This window comes from Protomyces lactucae-debilis (genome assembly GCF_002105105.1).
Source record: "Protomyces lactucae-debilis strain 12-1054 chromosome Unknown BCR37scaffold_11, whole genome shotgun sequence".
Lineage (NCBI taxonomy): Eukaryota > Fungi > Ascomycota > Taphrinomycetes > Taphrinales > Protomycetaceae > Protomyces > Protomyces lactucae-debilis.
The window spans coordinates 172,135-191,523 of record NW_024468003.1 but is presented as its reverse complement, the minus strand read 5'-3'; the positions used below and the strand labels follow the sequence as shown (position 1 = coordinate 191,523).

Below are 19,389 nucleotides of genomic sequence, written 5' to 3'. Positions count from 1 at the left end.
AGACCCACTACTTCTTTTCAGACTTGACGCTTGTGTTGAGGCATGGAGCGTAGAACAGTGTACCACGATATGCTTGTCGTATTGTCAAGAAGAACACCATTGCGAATAGTACGATTGCAGCCCATGCCATAATCTCGCCCAGCACGTCAAAGAATGACGATTTGAAAGCCGTACCAAGAGCAAAGGTGCCTGAGACCAAACTAGCGGTCGGAAAGATGAATGTCCACCATCCAAGGGAAAATGGAAAGCCTAGTCGAACATGGTCGAGAACAGCAAAGATGGCAATGATGAGCCACCACATACTGAACCCCCAGAAGGTCAAACCGAATAGCGCGCTAGCATAGAAGAATACCGGTCCAGCGTCAGCTAGTGGAAATGACGGATCAAGGGCGGCTTTTGCCTTGAAGATGCTGTCGCAATGCGAGCCGAGCTTGACAATGGAAAAAATGCCTTGGCCAAGGTATCCAATTGGAAGCCAGATGGAAACAATAAGCTGTCTGGGAGGCAGATGGTGAAAGATGAGACGTTGTAAATAGATAATGAGAATCATGCTCGCCAGCATGACGCCAAATCCCCAGAGCACGTATGCACTGACGAGAACGATATAAGCATTGGACGTGTCGAGATAGGGAATGAGAATCGCAGCTGTTGAAGAGGCGACTGGGGCAGACACGATGGGAAGCAGCCAGATAGAGCTTGCATCCTTCATGTCCGTGTGCTCGTGTCTGGAGATCATGAAGTACGTCACAAGAAAGCAAGTAGTAAGCGAAATCACCGCATCGATCCACCAACCAACCAGAGCCAATGTGATGACGCCCTGGCCAAGTTGATGTCCTGCATAGACCGCCATGTTGATGAGTGTTGCAAAAGCCATTGGTATGGCTCCGACATACAATGACTCGGACGGATGATGCAATATAATTTGCGGGATGTTAGGAAACATGATGTATCTGATGATTGTAGCCAACGTGAATAGCGTAAATAGCACAACGTTCAGAAAGAAGAAGACGAGTCCCGCAACTTGTTGACCAGGTCCGCGGTAGGGCATAGTATAAAGCAATTGAGCTACAGCTCCTGTACCCATAGAAACACTGAACCAAGACAGAGTGAAGTTCTTGAGCTTGCGACGCGTCTCTTGCCATCGCGTGCTGATCTCAGGCACTGTAGCTTCAGGTCGGGTAGTCTCTTCGAGAGCAGCAGAAGCGTCAGACCCGCTTGTAGCTGATATCGTTCTGTCCTTTCCTTGATCTGCCACAAGCCTCTCGGCAGACTTTGAAGACGACATAGCGAGGGACCACGCAGAAATAAAAGTGCAAAAGATGTATTGCGAGTCAGGGCCCTTCCATAGCACGTAACCGTGGAAAGCCTAACCTCAGCCACGAGATGGCAAATCAATGTATCCGCTGCAGGAGGACATGCACTGGATTATAGCACTTCTATGTAAGTGAGAGAATATACGAGACACTTAGTCATTGATACGTTTGGATGGCGCTACTGCTTGAGGAGTGATGGGAACCGCTGCTGAATGTCCAAAATGGCCACTCCAAACATGGCATTCGCCCAAGAAAACCAGGGTCGAGAATAATCGGTCGAGTTGCCGACATTGACACTTTCATGGATGAGTCCAAGTCCGTTTGTCGTGTTTGCCACCTGAGTTATGAGCGATGAGACCTCAGTCTCATTGTCACTGGTCAACGCCTGAACAAGCAGAGACATGGGCCACACATTTGTAAGCGGTGTGTGAATGGAGCCAATTCCAGCCATGTTGGAACCCTTGATGTAATATGCATTGCTGTTGGCAGATAATATCATCTTTCGTGTGTTGAGATACACACTGTCGGTCCTGTTGACAAAGCCCAGGTATGGCAGCGAGAGTAGAGATGGCATATTGGCGTCATCCATGAGTATGCGGCCGCCGTAGCCATCAATTTCGTAGGCAAAGACCTTGCCATAGATTGGATGCTCGATCACGGCATGTTCGTAAATGGCATTGCGAATGCTAGTGGAAAGATTCATGGCTTTGTCTGCAAGTCCAGTGACATTACTGGCAATTGCTTTTTGGTTCCCGGCTGCCTTGAGCAAAGAGCTGAGATGACCGAGCTCAACAGAGAGCATGGCGTTTCCAGGCACGAAGTATTGTAAGATGGTTGAATCGTCACTCGGTCGGAAGGCTGATCGAACCATACTGACATTGCCATTTACTGGGTAGCCAGCGCCAAGAATTGCAAGTGTCTCTGTTGCGAGATCAGTCGTCCTTTGAAAAGCTTTCATTAGCAACGGCAGGGCACCAAGAGGGTATCTCACTGTATGCTGGAACTTGGAAAATACCAGACGAATTGAAGGATGGCCTCGACTCTGCAGCGATGACCGAAAAGACATTTTTAACAGCTTTGATCCAAGCTGCGGTAAACATAGAGTTGTCCTGAGAATGTTCATAGTACATCCTCGAGATCCTGAGGAACGCAGCCAGGGAGTCAATCTCATACTTGCACTCAAAGACCTTGTTCTTGTCAATCTTTGGCTTGACGACGTCTGCCTTGCCGTATTCATTGACTGTTGGCGCCACACCAGACTCCGGGAACGGTTGGAAAGAGTTGCACTGTGGTTAGCTACGCTCCATTGTTGCTTGTAATTTACATAAGGAGAAGTATTGACAAAGTATGCCTGGGACTGGACGGCGCCAGCAATCAAAGTAGCCAAAGCACTGTCGTTGGCGACTAAATTGTAGTATGGCGTTAATTGGAAGGAGGCATCCCTGAGCCATTCTGCATTGATATCGCCAGTAATGACGAAACTTTGCGGGTTGGATCGGGAGTTGTTGTGGTACTTGATTGTCGTGTCGAGGGTCGATGCAACTGTGTTTTCAAAGATGCGAGCAATGTCAGGATTGCTAATCATGGCAACGGTCTGATTGATCATCTGCTCGACTGCATCAGAATGGAAAGTTCTGCATTGCTTGCTTGGTCGCGTATACGCAAGCTTCAAGGGTCCAGAGGAGAGCGGCTCGTGGCTCACTTTCGAATAATCATTGTAGTCTGGGCAAGATGAAGCCGACGCAGAAGCACTTGCACTAGCAGATGACCTCTTCGACACACGCGAACTGGCAGTCAATGCGTTGACATGACAAAGAGACAATTGAAGAGCGAGCAAGCCTTGCAGGATATGCATAGCTAAAGCAATATATTGTGGAGAATACTTGACAGCAGGGCATCTTATTTATAGTGTCCAGAGTCACCGGGTACAGCTGTGCAAAGTATTTGTCGATCACATGAGACAAACTTAGAAGTGACGCTGCCACGATGGGGTACTGCCCACAGTTGCCATTTAGCCGTTGACAAGGTGTCTATGTCGGCGGGATACGGTTCTTCCGACCAGCCTGGCAACTGGTCTTTGGCATGTAGACAATACTAGAGGCTAGACATGACGCTAGCATTGAGTCGTTTGACGTTCACCAAGATTTTTAGTTCGCGAGACGTCGCTCCGGTGGCAATGGGGTAAGGGCGCCAAGTTGCCGCCAACGCCGCCAACTTGCGCCAAGTCAACACTCCAGGGACCAGGGCTCCCACCTGCCCAGGTGCACTTAGGAGATCTGCACCCGAAGCAAGCGCTCTTTAGCCTATTCAGCTGCTACGAGACTGGTACGTACTTCAACGTATACTGTGTTTGTACATCTAGAGTCATTGTAGACGCACCGCTGCAGCTGATTTCGGACCCTGATATCCGCCATCCTGAGTGTCATAAGCTAAGACGGCAAGTCCTGAGCGAGCACAAGGCACGAATTATGCAGTGAACGTCTCATGATTGCTCTAGAGTTCGCAGTCTCGCAATCTGTCGCGGCGGCTGCGCCAAGGACACATCCTCTACAACCGACGGATGGAGCGAACGACTGCATCAGTAGAGTCGCCTACGACGCGGAGACAGGGCAAGCACTCGTGGACACTCATACCCCGCGGAACGGATATCTATAAACGTCAAGCAGACCGGTAGGAGCAACGCGTGGCCTGGAGCACAGGACGTCTTGCCGTATCCAGCATAACCTTCAGCAGTATGCAAAGTTGTTGCTACAGTGACAGGCGGATAGGTCTTGCAACTGGCACCATTCTTCCAGGAATAGCAAAGGGTTACCTCGTGGCCTGCCTAAATGGTCTCTCAACATGTCTTTGTCTGCCATCAGCGCCGGACTTGACACTAGTAGCGTAGTACCTCGGCTCACATGAGAAAACCACAGCAGTAGTCGTTTCGCAATGCCTGTACAAAGTAACTCAAGTGCTTCTTTGGGCAAGTTGAGGCTCGAAGAATCGACGAAGATGCCGAATTCTTGCCGCTGCGTCAATGCGTCATGCCACGAGGCCTGCGGGAAGTTTTCCAACAGATCCTGTCAACTAAATTTCCCCAGAGAGCCAGATTTCCCTAGCAGACGACTGAGACCAGCCACCGGACAGGACAAGAGCAGCTGGCTTGACACGCGGTCAGATCACTCAGACGGAACATTGAGATTTGAAGTCTTGACAATGTTGGCAGACATGACAGTGCAGCCACGTCTTTGCTAGGATCTTGTCTCACTGCCGTTTCAAATCACCAAATGGAGATTTTGAAAGCTGAAAGTCAGCCTTCATCGTCGATCAACTTGCCAGATGCCTAGCAGATAAGCCCTAGCCCGCACAAACGCAACATCCGCAATGACTTCGCAGGCCATAGCGTCATTTTTGGCCGCACAGGGCGACTCACCCGACCACGTTGCTGTCTTACCGGTTTACATCGGGATGTCTTCCATCTTAGCATTGCCAATACTGCTTCATGATACCGAACCTCCGTGTCTCAATTCGTAGCATTGTTCAAGTCACAAGTTGCAGCGATGCTTCATCACTACCCATAATCTGACTCAGTATAGACACGTTGACGTTGACGTTCCTAACTCGGTGAGGTGCCCTTCTTTGACTCCCCTGATTGCAAAGAGTTGTGTCGTGGTGCTTGGCTTGGGGACTGTGCACAGAGAAGGTTCGGACACCATCAAGGAGCTGGAATACAACTCGTTGCGTGTGGGAAGTACAAGTCAGGATATCAGGGGAAAGCATCTTGTGCATGCCGCAATTGCTACAAGGCTAGCAATGGATGGCACTTTTGGTCTAAGCCATGCAAAAGCTGAGGCCATTGGCAACGCTCCAAGTATCATTTCGGCGTCGACAGGAGAGTCTCCTTCAGATAGTGTCGATCAATCTCCATAAAGTCGTCATCAAGTGCCTTGAATTCAACTCTTCAGGACAAGGTCAACAATCCTGGCAAGTTCGGCGAAGTTCAATGTCGCTCGATGGCTCAACTGCTCAAGGCCTACGAGCGTCGTGTCGTTAGCTGCACACGGCGACCAAAGAGCAACAAAAGCTCAAGGGAATAGCGGAAACGCTGTCCCCGACGACATGATACAATCAGGCTGTGATCCGAAGAATCTCAATCGGGTAGCGGTCCATGACAAGCAAGAGACTACTCTGACAGTCCAAGAAGGCAATCCAGATCATGATAATACCGAGTGTGAGTTGTGGCTCTGGAGGGTCACAGCCTCAGAAGTCAGAGCAAGCTACTCAAATCCCCTGAGGCCGATAGAGCGGCCAAAAGTCCGGACTAGGTAGGTCGTACGCACATGCATGAAGGAGACTGTAAGTGGATGTTTGAGGGACGCAATCATAGCTCTATTGGATCACGAGACAACAGCAAGTTCCAGCACTCACTGACTTGGGACCTCCGTTCCAGAGTCTGTAGCAAGAAACATCAGAGCCACTTCACAGGATCTATACAAGCCCATCGCAGTTGCTCCCTCGTGAGCATGGACGCGAGCTGATGTGAGGAGTCTGACATCTGCATAACGCTTAAGCGCTTCAAGATGATGTGCGCGTGCGATTCGCGTGAAGATCGTGCGCGTGCTTGGATTCGCGTCAGACACAAATAAATTGTCGGCAGCCGGAAGTAGAGAAGCATGCAAGGACGCCGTACTCGTTGCAGAAGTACGAGTGAGATAGAGAAGTGTCATGGAAGTCAGAAAGATGCTTGCTTTATGGATACATAGTCATTAAAGTGTGAGACGCCAGCGCTAGAATAATCATCAATGCCGTTAAATCATAGAAGGGATCATCAGTCATCAAGTTGACTCAGGCAGGGACGGCTGCAAGGCCCGTCGATTGTTGAAAGGGCTTGACTTTAGCGAGACGAGACGCTTGCTTCTTGGCTTCCTGCCGATCAATCTTTTCATTGCGAAGCCGCACCACTTCTCGCAACTTCTCCGTTTTGGCGAGCTCCTTGGCCAGCTTGCGGTCTTGTGCTGAGAGCTGTGCAACGACAGGTGTGGTCTGGGAGGTGGGCGACGATGGAGCTGACTTCATGAATGTAGAAAAGTCCATGCCGCTGTTGGTGTCGAGATGCAGGTCGTGTTTCGCCCTGCTTGTGGGTAGCGCGATCGTCTTGATGTGTAGGAGGCTCTTCTTAGACAAAAGGCCCTTGAAGGGGCTTGAATGCGACCAGGTTGCAGCATGAGTCTCGTGCAGTGTCGTTGAGGAGACATTACTGCTGTTGCTGCCCTTGCGCTCCATAGAAGGCGCTGTGAGTGAGTAGGAGTGAAAGCCATGCGACAGATTCGGGGTCGTGATGGGTGTGAATCGAGAGACGCATGTTGGTGTTGGTGAGAGGATAGATGAGTCAGTCACTGACGGTTGTCTGTGACGGCCTCCAACGCTGACGACGCTTGGTGCATAGAAGACTTCCTCTGGCCTCATATCTGCTGGAGTATGACCGCCTCGTAGTGTGGTTCGAGGCTCAGTTGAGGGAGATGGTCAGTCGTAGTCAGGTCAGACTTTTAGTAGACTTAATGTTGGCAGGTGCAGAGCTCTTTAACTGAGTGAGCACTGAGCACCTGCGATGTCTGTGTTGGCCTCCCATCAAAGCCGCATGGGAAGCCGGGATTGTGTCTCTGAGTCTTTGGCACCAGACTTGGCAGCTCGAGTGAGCCCTTCCATGTGCCCAGAGTGCGAGACATGAAAATTGAAAAACGTGGACGCGCGCCCCTTGCCAGCATCCAGCCATTCACACGTCTCCGTCATCAGCAGGGAGTCAGTCACTCCATTCACTTCACCGCATCCTGCACCGTGCCATCTCAGTGATTATAGTGATGCTCCTTCCGGCACAATTTGTTGCCTGGTACTGTCCCTGCAAGTTCACTAAGTTCAATGTCAGCCCAGAGTCAGCTATGTGCCGTATCCATACCGTCCATTCACGCTATCTTCATATCAGTTCTCCGCAAGGGTAGAAGTTGACTGCTTCTCTCAATTCCTTTGCTCATCCAATTGACAGCAATACCCCGGGCCCGGAGTGACAGATGAAATCCCCGCTTACGAGCCTTGTGCAGCGCGTACGCCCGGGATTCGTGTGATAAACCCCGGAAAAACCGACCATGGCCACAATTCACAATTTTGACTCCTCAGGCGGAGGCCTCACAGTCCTAACTGTCCTCAGGCAATCAGCTGCTTCACTACTTCACGAATGCATCAGGCAGCGACAGGCACTGTCACAGTCTGGCAAGCTAGCTGAGACTTCGACTCTTGACAGCCTGGGTCTTTGAACAATTGATGAGCGTCGTACCTGCATGACTGTACCTACAATCCATATAGGAGTGCTAGGACCAAGACGTGAATTCTCCGAGATTGTGCTAGGCTTTGCTATAGTTCCCAAGGCGACATTGATCATATTTATCGTCATCTGATCACGAAAAGTGGGATACCCCTAGCCACATGGCGAAAGATCTGACAGGTCTGGCTACCAGTGGCAACCAGTGGCTAGATTGGCGACCAAAACCTCGTTACCAAATTTCAGGTCCGCTTTGTATAGGTGACTTGGACCAAGACTGACACTGAACAATCGGACATCACGGCACAGACACATAGATGACCACATCCGGCTGATGCACTCAAATTCAACCCCTCAGTCGTTTGAACAAGCACAGATTTGCCTGACATACGATCATCATTGTGAAATGCTACAATCGTATCCTGCTTCTTCCCTTAGCGGGGAAAGATCACGCCCTCAACTCCACCTAGAGAATCTTCCCGCAAACATCTTTTGCTCAGTCTTCTTGGTCTGCCCACCGGATGCACTCGTATCGGTCGTCTTTGACGTTGTTGCTGGCGGCGCAGTCTTGGTCTTTGGTGGCACTAATGGCCCATACATGGAAATAGGCATCGGCGTCCGTGTTTTCTCCTGTTTCGCCTTTGAACTCGTGCCAGCGGTCGATCGACTGGCAATAGACGGCGTTGAAGAGGATCCAGCCGCTGAAAGCCCTTCTCCTCCAGCCAATGCCGGCGACCTTTCTCCAGAATAAATGGGTTCTGTTTGATGCCGAGCCGGCAACGTCATGGCAGAAGGCGTTCGTTCGCCAATCACCGGAGCATTTTCATTACCAAACGCACTAGCAAGAGTCGTTGCTGAGTGCGGAATGGACCTGCGCCGAGCTCCATGGACTAGACCCGCATCGACCGTGCCAGAGGTACTGGTTGAGGCAATCGACTCTGAGCGCTCTGAACGTGCCTGCGGTGATCCTTCGCCAAGCGGACTGGGGGCCTGGCCAGGTGTCATTGGAAGATTTGCACTTTGGCTGAGTTTGGCCTCTCGTTCAATCGCATGTTGTGCCGTCAACTCTGCAATCTCCAATTTGGCCAGCGTTTCATCGAGCTGAGCTTCCAATGCACCATAGCGCTTTCGCAAGATCGCATGACGGTCTTGAAGAGCTTCATGCTCACTGACTTGTCTTGACTTTGCATGTGCTAGCATCTCTGCAATCAACTCAGGTTTCACCATGGCAGTCTTGACGTGCAGGGGTATAGCATCCTGTGAGGTAGCTCGACTTGCTTCTTCCTGCCTGAATGCTGCAAATTCTTGCTTGACGGCCTCCAAGGCAAGTTGAGAAGCCTTGGCTCTTGCCACCGCTTCTGCCACACGCTCCTTTTCCATTCGCAACTGGATGTCTTGTACTTCTGCCTCTTTCATCCGTTGCTTCAGCAAATCGATGTTTTGCTTCAACTCCCGCGTCTCCTGAATCTCTGGCTCGAGAACCTGTAGTTGTTGACGTAGGTTGAGTTGTACGCCTTCTGCAACACCGAGGCTATATCGCATACTCTGAACATCTGCGCGCGCCTCTTCAAGTGCCGTACGCATTGACTTTTCCGTACTCGTCCAGACGGTACGTTCTTGTCGTAATTGCTTGATACGCTCATTCAACGTTGCCTCGTAATCCAATCGATTCGCTTTACTCGTCGCTGTCTCATTCCGTAAGCGTTGTAAAGAACCTTGTAGATTCGCCACTTGTGATTTCAACGCCTTGGTGGTATTATATAGATTCTGACGTTCCGTCTCAACAGCTGCATCAGCGATATTCGAGCGTTGGAGACGTCCGATGTGTTGCAAATGTTGCTGTTTCAAGTGTCGTTCGAAATGCAGTTCATTGCGCAGCAAAAGAACTTCTCGCTGGTAGTACGAGACGTCGGCATGTAGCTCGTCTTCTGGTGCCGTCGTGGTAGATGGCGTATGGTCCAGTAGCTTTTCATGAACACGCAGAATCTCAGTGAGTGCGACAGAAGATCTCTTGCCGCTTTCACGACGGCCTAACGATTCACCTGCACTGGAGGACCGATAAGGTGTTGGTCCAAATGCCGGACTTGCGAGTCGTGATGCAGCAGGTGGGATATCCACCGAATCGCCAGACATGAAGGAGTCCATCATACTGAAATTGGCAGAAGGTGCATCGTCAGTCTCGTCAATCGGTGATAATTTTTCATCAAACGTTTTGGAAGCGTCTAATGAGACGGGCGTCACATCATCATCTGCAGTATCCGAGTAACGAAGACTTTGCAGCTTGGATTGAGCATCAATGTTGATGGTATCGAGCGAGATGCACAGCGCAACGACATCAGACGGCTCCATCTTCATCCAGCGCGACACATCCGATACCTCACTATCGAGCGTCAAGGTTGACAGGTTTGGATGTAGCAAGTGTCGTCGGATAAGAGGCTCAGCACGGCTCTTGATGATTTCGTCTTCAAAAAAGTCTTCGAGCGCTTCGTTGGGAACGAAATTGCGCGCTTGGAGATAGAGACTCGGTGCCCTGAGATAATCGAGAAAGTTGATGGGATACAAGCCGTAGAGGAAGGTGAAGTACTGAGCAGATTTTGGTGGCGTGGAATGGACAATATCAAAAGACGCTTCGAGTCGTTGCCACTCACCAGACAGAGTCGATGACGCTTCTGGAGACTTCTCCTTTTCAAGGATACTTTGAGACGTTTCAACCAGCATGGCCGCCGTTCTGCGCTGCACTGCACCGATGCGATCCCAGCACAAAATCCTGCCAAAGATCTGGAAGCAGCGTGGTAGAATCTGTCCAAGCTTGTCCGGGATATGTGGCAGCATCATGATGAGAATGGTGAGAGCTAGAGAAATGACGGATGTCGATGCATCGTGTTCGAGACAGAGCAGCAATGTATTTAGCAGTGGCGTTTCGCAGCATGTGTAGATGTACTGTGTCTGCAGCCGAACAAACGTTGATAGCAACGTGAGGCATTGTAGGCGATTGTGCTTGTCTTGAAGGTGTGGTACAATGGTTTCGAAAAAGTCTTTGGTCCTTCGGCGAGCATAGGCCACAAGACAAATTTCCAGGTTGACAGCGACATTGTCTAGTTGCTGGCTCTGAGCAGCAAAGTATGCTTCAAGCATACATCGCTTGACTCTCTCAGCGGTTGCATTGCGCTGCTTGAACTCAGACTCAGCCTCATCGTCCGATACAACCATCATGTCGAGACAAATATCCTTTGCATCCTTCAGCGTTCGCTTCGATTGCTCGATATTGCCAATGATGGGCCCAATCATGGCGTCCCACCAATAAACACATTGATCAGCATCTATAATCATTTGATGTCGCAAGAGCCGCAGGATATGTAAGAAGGCGGCATTGCGATCTGTGCCTCTGACATGCTCTTTATGAATTGCGCAGAGCTCCTCGTGCAGTCTCGAGCTGTCGTTCTCGCTTGGGTGTTTGTGCTTGTCGAGATAAGTCTCGATGACTTGGAGAAGCTCGGGCGATAGCGCAATCTGGGGTTGCGCAAAGGCGGCATGGAGTGCTTTGCCAAGACTTGCGAGAGACCCGCTCATTGAGCGCTCGAAGGGTCGGAATTGGTTGTGTCAGTCTTTGCGACTAGTCTTGCATCGAGTCTGGCATCGCACGCTCACTGCATACTCAGCAAGACTGGTTGAGGTGATGGTCGTGGGTGTCTGGTCGCGTCTTTGAGATTTTGCGGCGAAAGGCGATCAGATGGAGGGCGGCACATTGTCTGCACAACGATTCAGCTTTCTTCTCAAGGAAGAGGTCGTTTGGACCAGCCTACAGCTAGTATTGGAGAATAACAGAACGAAGGTCAAAGTAGTATCTGCTGTAGAAACACATTTGCATGATAAGTGGAATTCAAAAGCTGGTCCGAGGCAGCTCTAGAGTGTCACGACTGGCTTCAATCCACTGACATTCAAATCTTTTACACTTCTGAGTACCGTCTCCCTTGTCACTGATCGCTCAAGCCTGAGCACCTCTGCCTCTGCGCCAGTCCGTGAACAAGTCCTGGCGCCATCTGATCATTTGCATTTCCCGTCGCGTCTTTTTCCTGTCGCGTCTTCAACGAAGCTCAACAAGGCTCCGGCGTCCAAGCTAGATCTCAAGCATTTGCACATAGAGAGCAGCCATCATGTCATATAACGACAACGGGTACAGCCACAATAACTACCAGTCCAACGGCGGACCTAATGGCGGCGGCTACGGAGGAGGAGGAGGCGGCGGCGGCTTTTCAGCATCACAAACAACCCCCGGTGGTGGCGACAAGAAGACATCCAGCACTGTTCTCCGTCCAGTCACCATCAAACAGATCCTCGATGCTTCACAAACACACCCAGATGCACCATTCCAAGCGGATGGTGTGGAAATCTTGCACATCACCTTTGTTGCAAAAGTCGTGAATGTCTCTTCTGCCTCAACGCACATCACCTATAAATTCGATGATGACACAGGTGTCATTGAAGTCAAGAAGTGGATTGATGCCGATGCAGCAGATCAAGCCATTGAGATTGAAAATGGTATGCATGCGCGTGTCCTGGGCAATATGAAGTCCTTTAATGGGAAACGCAGTGTTGCCTCCACGGCGATTCGTAAAGTGACGGATGAGCAGGAAGTTGCATATCATGCACTTGAAACGAAATACGCATCACTCTACCTAACGCGCGGACCACCGGATGATGATTCTGCTGGTGCCAATGGACAAGCAGCAGGTGCAGGTGCACAATCAGGTCAAGGCAATGGTCTTGGACAAAAAGTGCAAGATGAGCTACGCCATCTCGATGATTTCAGTCGTAAGATTGTTGAAGCGATTGTCAAGAATACCGTCAATGAAGATGGTATTCATGTGCGTACGCTGGCGGGGTTGATGGGTGGTGGTGGTGATATTCTGGCAACCATTGAGGCACTTAAGGAGGAAGGCATCATTTACACCACCATTGATGAAGACCATGTCAAGACAACCATGGAGTAGGCTTTGTATATAGACAGAGACAAAGACATGACATGCAATTGAATTGAGGCGTTACGGAGACAGCAGGAACAAAGAATGCATCAAGATGACCTCTTTGGCTTGCCATCATCTAGCTAGGTTTCATAACTCAAGACGCGCCAGGCCGATAAATATTCATGCTGGACTCTCGTTTCGGTGGCCCAGGTCTACCGGGTTTCGTTGGCGCTTGAGCAGCTGGGGCGCTCACCGGTGCAGCTTTGTTGAGTCCTTCAACAGCATACGTCTGCTGTGGTGGTGATTGCCGTTTACCAGTCTTTGGCGTTTCAGTGAATGCACCAGAAGAAACTGGTGCATGCTCCACATGCCGACTATTGCCTTGTTGCTGATTCACAACCTGACTAGCACGATCGCGTGGTTGCTCACCTGTTGCTTGTGGACCAACGGGTTGTGCTGGCGTTCCTGGACTCGATGGTACAACAGGCGCTTGACTTGCTGACTGCTGTTGTTGCGGTGGCTGACTTGTCTCCCGCTGTTGTCCAGCACCCACCAAGGCCAAATAGCCATACATGAAATTGGACAACAACACCTGATGCAGCAATGGTCGCCGCGAGTTACCCAACTTCAAATGCGCCATGCGATAAATAGCACGCTCCAATTGGATCGGAAACCTCGAATAGAAATGAGGTTCATGCAATGGTGGGCGTACCGTTCCTTGAGGTTGAGGAGGTCGAGCAGGAACCGTCATGACTTTACCACCGCCATACGCCGTATCCACCTGTAAATTCACTTCCTTCTCCTTCTTCTTGCCACCGAAAATGCTCGAGAATAAATTCGTTGATTCCTTTCCAGTCTCCTCCGTTGCGGATGTGACACGCTTCAATTGCTTTGTACCAGTTGCAGGACTTGCACCCAGTACGCCTGCTTGAATCACACCCGTTGCAGGCCTCAATTGCTTGCTCTTTGAGCGATCCTCCGTACCAAACAATTTCCCCCAACCGGAAGACTTTTTTGCTCCACCATCATCGACGCTCCCTTGCCGCTGTTTCTCAGGACTAGGACCCTGTTGTTGCACAGTAGACCGAGCACTGGGTCCCAACACGGCAGCATTGACGGGACCTGAGGATGTGTTTGAGGAAACAGCTGCTCCTGACATGACAGCACGTGTCAGTGACGCTGCAGAGAGCTCACGCTTGACACCAGGCCGCGTTGCTTCTTGTTTTGCGGGCGCTGTTTCGATGTGGGGTGGTGGTGGTGTGGATGAAGGAACACCTGGTATGATACTTGCTGGCACGCTCTCTGCGCTACCAGCAGAGACAGGCTTCGAGACAGTGACAAGAGGTTGTCTTGCTTCGTGCTCAGCGGAACGTCGATCATCCCCAACAATCTCAGAAGCAGGCCGTACAGCAGGACTTGTCTGATCCCGTGCAAGTGGCGGCGTAACATGAAATTCATCCGCTGTACTCGGCCGTGTCCGGAAATCATCTGCTGTTGTAGGTCGTCTTCGATCAGGCTCGTCACTTTGACGGCCTTGTGTATCCCGCTGTTCGAGGTATAGACTTGCTGCGGATGCACCGAGTTGCATGGCTTCATCGTATAGTGGACTTGGTGGGCCAAGGATTTGTGTTGATCGGTGATCACTCTTCTTGCGATGCACGCGCTTCGTTGCTTCAGTCGTGTCGTGTTGTACATCTGGCTGCTGCCGACTAGGTGACAAGTCTGTTGATTGCTGCAAAAGGTATGGTTCAGGATCTAGTGCACCAGGCGATACCACTGGATTACTTGATCCTTCAGCATCAGCGCGCGTGATGGTTGTCTTCCCAGGTTTCCGGTAAGAACCACGGCCTTTACCCGTTCGTGCTGCCCGTCGAAGGATTTGTCCAGGTGGTGGTACCAAAATAGGCGCGTCTTCTGTCGTTGTTGCCGTGGGCGTGATGGGATCATTGTTATCGCCACTGTTGGCACGCTGGAGGGACGTCTCACCCAGTCGAGCGAATCCCTGAACGGCAACGGGCGAACGTGCTTTTGACCGCCGTCTAGCAAGATCTGGTGCAGCATCACGATACTCTTCCGCATGCTGTTCCGTCACTTGCCGTGACAACAAGGAACCTGACCTGGAGAGACCACGTTTGAGGGATGGTGAACGAAATGGACTGCTATTGTCGAGAAGATCGAATTGTGAGTCTCGCCGTTGTACAAAAGATTGCCATTCTTGAGGCGCGATTTCTGGGTGGATACCAGCCGGTCTAGCATAAAATGCGTTAGCTGTGTTCTTCTATTCGAAAGAACGCTCTTACACCCAGTAGAGGCTGTCTCCAAGAGCATCGTCGTCATCGCCTGGTGATCCTTGTCCCGGTGCGAGGTCAAAAGACTGCAACGGTACATCCGGGTCGACATTGTGGTTGTTAGAGACGTCGAGCGACAAGCGACGAAGGTTCGCCAAGTTGCGAAGTTCTTGCGCAACATTACTGGAACTGAGAAAGCCATCTTCTTCAGCAGCATCCGATGACAGCTGTCGCAGGTCTGCTAGGTTATCTTGCGAAACGGGACTATTCCCGCTATGGCTCGAGCTGAGACCCGGTGTGTAGCTGGCCGGCGTTGGTTGGCCGTCGAGTGATAACCGGTATAGATCAATGTAGTGTTCTACATCGCCATCGCTTGGCTGACGGGGCCGTGCTCTATCGAGTGCTCTGGCTTCGTACTCGCGTATAGTCGCTTCATTGGAGGCCATACGCGCAATCGTCACACCCGCGCCCAAAGATGAGTGTCGTTGAGATCGCTCACTCTTGTTTCGCAAATGCAGGTCCTGTGGACTCGATCGCCTTGTTAAGTAGCAGTAGAGCAGCCAAGTGCGACTATTGCTGGGAGCTCATGACGTCTGCGCGCCTTTGTCGGAGTGTAAGGTTGAAATAGAGGAGGTGTACAACAGATGGATCTTTTTGGGAGCTGGCTTGCAGTCTTGTGGTAGAGGATGATTTCGCTTGAGACCCTGAGGGCCTGAAGGAAGTATGGTGGTCAAGAGGGACGCGGGCCTGTCTGGCCTTGCCTGGTCGTGTAGCTGTGTGAGAGTGGTTGTGTGTCTCTTGCCTGTGTTGAAGCGCCAAAAGTCAAATTTGGAAGCAGCAACTCATCAGCCAGTAGCTACTTACTACTACTCACAGGCTTGTACTTACTAGCTATCTCGTTAGCTTGTAAGATCAACAGGCAGGCATGGCAGCAGCAAAAGTCGCCAAGAAGGTCGCAAAAGCAGCAACAGCAGCAGCACCAACAGGCCCCAAACAGCTCCTCTCTCGACAATACAGACCTCCAGTCTTTCAACAAACCGTTATCCTCTCTGATGGCGCATCCTACCAACGCTACACCACCTCACCGAGAGATACTTTCAGGCTCTCAAAGGATATCAGAAATGCACAGTTATGGAATCCAAATCTTGGGAAACGCTTGTCGAATGAGGAATCTGGACGCATGGCGCGTTTTGCGAATCGCTTTTCAGGCTTTAATGCGAGTACGGAGGGGTCGAGCCAGATCGGCGGTGCTGCCGATACGGGCGAGAAGGATGGGAAGCAAGGACAAATGCAAGATGATGCCGATGATCTGGATTGGATGGTGGATGCAAGTTCTCGAGCAGCACCCAAGATGTCTGATCGCGAATTGCGGGAGTCAACAAGAAAGAAGCCGGCAAAGGGTAAGAAGTAGAGGACGAGAGTTCACTACAACGGATGAGCATACATGTATATTGCATAGCGACATTTGACCTTTCCAAAAAAACATGGACAGATAATGAGGATGCGGCTCACCAGGCACGCATGTAGCCCGAGCTACGAATCTCAGCGAGCAAGGCATCAGCTCGTCCATGCGCAGCTGTCACGAATCGTGTTGCTTCCGGGTGTCCGTCGAGCATTGCATTGATGCACGTCAAGAGCTGAGCATCCCAATTTGCTTCATCATCATCGAGTGCCAGATGCTTGTGCTTTGTAATGGCCTCTCTCAATTGCTCCAGATGCTTGATTGCAAATTCCTCATGCTCGTGAAAGCCGAGGATGTAAAAGAGACTCAACGTGCTCATGGCAAAGAAGTGATGATTGAAGGTCGTAAAGGGTGTTGCAGAATGCGGCAACACGGCAGAGACTCGCATCGCATGTTCCTTGACAAAATCAATATCAATCTCTTCCGTCGACAATGCCGCAAGCAATGCCACATGCCATAACCCAATATGCAACAAGTTTGATTGTCCCCAAATCGGCTCAACCGCCGTTCGAAAGGCATTCAACTCATCAATCGTCTCCTTGAAGTCCTTGGCATTCAAGAGTGCCAAATCGGGCAAATCTCGCATCGCTGTATGTAGAGACATACGCGCATGTAGCTTACTGATGAGCATACTCATCGTATACAGATGCATCGTTGCTGGACCCAGCAAGTCCACCGTTGGAGAGAACGGCACTTGCGAATCTGGTATCATGAGTGGATGCGCATGACCTATAGCGTGCCAGCGGTCCATAATAACCATGATGAAGTATAATCGTCTCAGCCGCCAATATTCCGCTGCAGTCTGCTTCACAGGCTCAATCGAATGCACACGCAGATCCATGGCCAGTGAAATGGATCCGGCTAGCCAATGTGTGAAGGTATGGCCACATCGACCAGGCATCTTTTGCATGCCTCGCTGATCCGCTTCAATGGCCAATATGAGCGATACCTGTAGATGCACGATTCGATCATGCGTTGTTTCTCGGACTTTCGTTGCTGTGTATTGTAGCAAGAAGCGTTCTGCCAGTAATGCGTCGATGCGTTGTGGTGTTCGCCTACGATCTACTACGCTGTAGATAGCAAGCAGCAACGCAGAACGTAGTAAGGGGTGTGTAACTTTCAGGTAATCAGGTAAAGTGTCCGCATCTCTTGCGAGGATGGGCAGTGTCGTTTGATGCAGTAGGTACCATCTGTCTAGCGACGATTGGTTGTACTCGACAAAGACTGGCAGGGCTTCTAGTTGCAGTGATAGTGGCGGCATAGGCAGCATGTTCTCAGATCGTCGCCTCGTTTGTCCTGATGTGCGTCTCGCTGATTTGGGCTTTGACTCTGGTGGTATTGGTAGAGGGGCCTGAGGTTGTCTCAGCTGCGGATCTAACGCCGCATCACTCATCATGGTGACCTGTGCATCTCGAATCGGATCAAAGCGATCATTGTTTTTATTCATGCGACGCTTGAGCTCCTCGGATTCCGGAGAGTCTCCCTCGCTCTGTTCCTCTTCATCCTCCAATTTACGCTTTAGCTTACGTCCTTTCGGCGGTCCACGCTTGAGAGGCTGCCTGGTGTACTCACAGGGACGACCATGGCAATTTGAGCAGTTCAATTGTCCAGGCTCAGTATTGCATTTCAGCTTCTTCAATCGACAGTGATCACACGCTCGACTTGACTTCTTCTGCGGCACGCCATGATTCGTTCCATTCGACGTTATTGCAGCCGTAGCAGTACTCGGGGCAGCAGAGACAGAATTCCTGCCCTGCGTCACAGACTCTGGTTGTGTTGGGTAGGTCTCGAGGGATGCACCGATGCCGTTACTAGAAGGTTGCATTCCCTCACTCGGACTCCCCATCGGCCGCAAATGTCCGTTATGTTGCTGCTCGAAACTGGTCTCACGATGCAACATGTTGTCGCTACCATGCAGATCAAAGCGCATGCCGTTCATGCTGTTGTCTGCGAATTTATTGGTGCGCGAAGGGGGGCCAGAAGTGTTTGGTGGCTTTAAAAGGAGGCAATGAATAAGTTGAACATATGGCGGAGACTCGTGATAATATTTGCGAGGATGTAGACGCGAACTGCAGATACACTGAGTCGTCACTCCTCGTCGGGCTCCTGGACACTTGGCGACTTTGTTTCGTTCGCGAAGTTTGTGGAGTTGCAGCGAGGGAGAGTAAGCCCGAGACGGGGCAGTCACATTTAGGCACAGGGGTATAGATACATATATCAACAGCTAACAAATCTCCATCACGACTCCTGCGGCCGCGGTCTCACCTAGTAAACCGAGCCAGTTGGTATGTCCTCGATCGGCGGCTGTCACCGGTCGGTGAGCGTTCTTGTTGTTAACTTTAGTCTTCCTTTGCACAGTCAGCCATGGTCGTTGGGGGGCTAGAGGTTGTGCCTCAGTCGTCGCAACGGGGTTTTCTGGTCGACGAGCTGCTTGACTAGCCGAGGATTCCCGAGCTATTTTGGATTGCTGGCAGCCATGGTCGTTGTGGGGCTTGAGGTTGTGCCTCATTGTTCGCAACGGAGTTTTCTGGACGACGAGCGGCTGGACTGGCCGTAGATGCCCAAGCTCTTTTGGTTTGTTGCGGGGCCTTTGTCGCAGTGACGGTGCGTTGAGGAGCCTTGGTCGTGCTGTGCGTGGGCGTCTCGGGAGATTTCTGAGCGCTCTGCAGCTGGCCTACCTTGGCTCGGAGTGTGGCGACGGTTGCCCGGAGTTCCTCGACTGTTTTCACAATTTGCAGTACCCTCGATGTGTCATTGACCTCCACAGGGCCAGTAGGGCACCCTGGGATCTCAATTTTCGTGTCACTCTCCGTGTCAGAGGCCGGAGGAGTGGCCGTTGCCATCATTGTTGTCATGACGGTGGGCTGCGATACCGACCTTGGGCGCCTGATTCAAGCTGGAGTCCCCAACATGCCACTTGTAGGCCTCGTTGATTGCGTCACTGTGCGTATATCGAGGCGGTGAGACCTACGCACAGGCTCAGGAGCACCCCGGATTTCATTGCTGTTGCTTTGTTGTGAACAGTCGAGGAACTCCAAGCAACCGTCGCCGCACTCCAAGCCAAGGT

General features: G+C 51.1%; 9 protein-coding genes across 9 annotated transcripts; 2 read left to right on the top strand and 7 right to left on the bottom strand.

Moving 5' to 3' along the window:
• Positions 1-7: 7 nt before the first annotated feature.
• BCR37DRAFT_336525 (voltage-dependent anion channel) lies at positions 8-1,129 on the bottom strand (the record flags this gene model as incomplete). The annotated part of the gene is made up of 1 exon (XM_040867231.1): positions 8-1,129. A coding segment is annotated over one exon (1,122 nt), but the record flags the coding sequence as incomplete, so codon positions are not given.
• A 362-nt stretch (positions 1,130-1,491) lies between these two features.
• BCR37DRAFT_347987 (DUF1237 domain-containing protein) lies at positions 1,492-3,168 on the bottom strand (the record flags this gene model as incomplete). Its single annotated transcript, XM_040867809.1, has 3 exons — positions 1,492-2,264; positions 2,305-2,599; positions 2,638-3,168. 3 exons carry the CDS (start codon positions 3,166-3,168, stop codon positions 1,492-1,494), a joined length of 1,599 nt encoding a protein of 532 aa, XP_040724780.1.
• Positions 3,169-6,140: 2,972 nt separating this feature from the next.
• Positions 6,141-6,761, bottom strand: BCR37DRAFT_393272 (uncharacterized protein; the record flags this gene model as incomplete). The annotated part of the gene is made up of 1 exon (XM_040871282.1): positions 6,141-6,761. The coding sequence occupies one exon, from the start codon at positions 6,759-6,761 to the stop codon at positions 6,141-6,143; it is 621 nt and encodes a 206-aa protein (XP_040724779.1).
• A 1,303-nt stretch (positions 6,762-8,064) lies between these two features.
• Positions 8,065-11,178, bottom strand: BCR37DRAFT_393271 (Hamartin protein-domain-containing protein; the record flags this gene model as incomplete). The annotated part of the gene is made up of 1 exon (XM_040871281.1): positions 8,065-11,178. One exon carries the CDS (start codon positions 11,176-11,178, stop codon positions 8,065-8,067), a length of 3,114 nt encoding a protein of 1,037 aa, XP_040724778.1.
• Positions 11,179-11,569: 391 nt separating this feature from the next.
• BCR37DRAFT_380296 (uncharacterized protein) lies at positions 11,570-12,759 on the top strand. Its single transcript, XM_040869456.1, has one exon. The coding sequence runs from the start codon at positions 11,763-11,765 to the stop codon at positions 12,597-12,599; it is 837 nt and encodes a 278-aa protein (XP_040724777.1). The 5' UTR covers positions 11,570-11,762; the 3' UTR covers positions 12,600-12,759.
• Positions 12,727-15,306, bottom strand: BCR37DRAFT_398998 (uncharacterized protein; the record flags this gene model as incomplete). Its single annotated transcript, XM_040871766.1, has 2 exons — positions 12,727-14,821; positions 14,873-15,306. 2 exons carry the CDS (start codon positions 15,304-15,306, stop codon positions 12,727-12,729), a joined length of 2,529 nt encoding a protein of 842 aa, XP_040724776.1.
• Positions 15,307-15,431: 125 nt separating this feature from the next.
• On the top strand, positions 15,432-16,319 carry BCR37DRAFT_43187 (uncharacterized protein). Its single transcript, XM_040872294.1, has one exon. The coding sequence runs from the start codon at positions 15,786-15,788 to the stop codon at positions 16,269-16,271; it is 486 nt and encodes a 161-aa protein (XP_040724775.1). The 5' UTR covers positions 15,432-15,785; the 3' UTR covers positions 16,272-16,319.
• Positions 16,270-18,449, bottom strand: BCR37DRAFT_380294 (uncharacterized protein). Its single transcript, XM_040869455.1, has one exon. It carries the CDS (start codon positions 18,259-18,261, stop codon positions 16,369-16,371), a length of 1,893 nt encoding a protein of 630 aa, XP_040724774.1. The 5' UTR covers positions 18,262-18,449; the 3' UTR covers positions 16,270-16,368.
• Positions 18,450-18,757: 308 nt separating this feature from the next.
• On the bottom strand, positions 18,758-19,351 carry BCR37DRAFT_413889 (uncharacterized protein; the record flags this gene model as incomplete). Its single annotated transcript, XM_040872254.1, has 1 exon — positions 18,758-19,351. The coding sequence occupies exon 1, from the start codon at positions 19,175-19,177 to the stop codon at positions 18,758-18,760; it is 420 nt and encodes a 139-aa protein (XP_040724773.1). The 5' UTR covers positions 19,178-19,351.
• Positions 19,352-19,389: the final 38 nt, after the last annotated feature.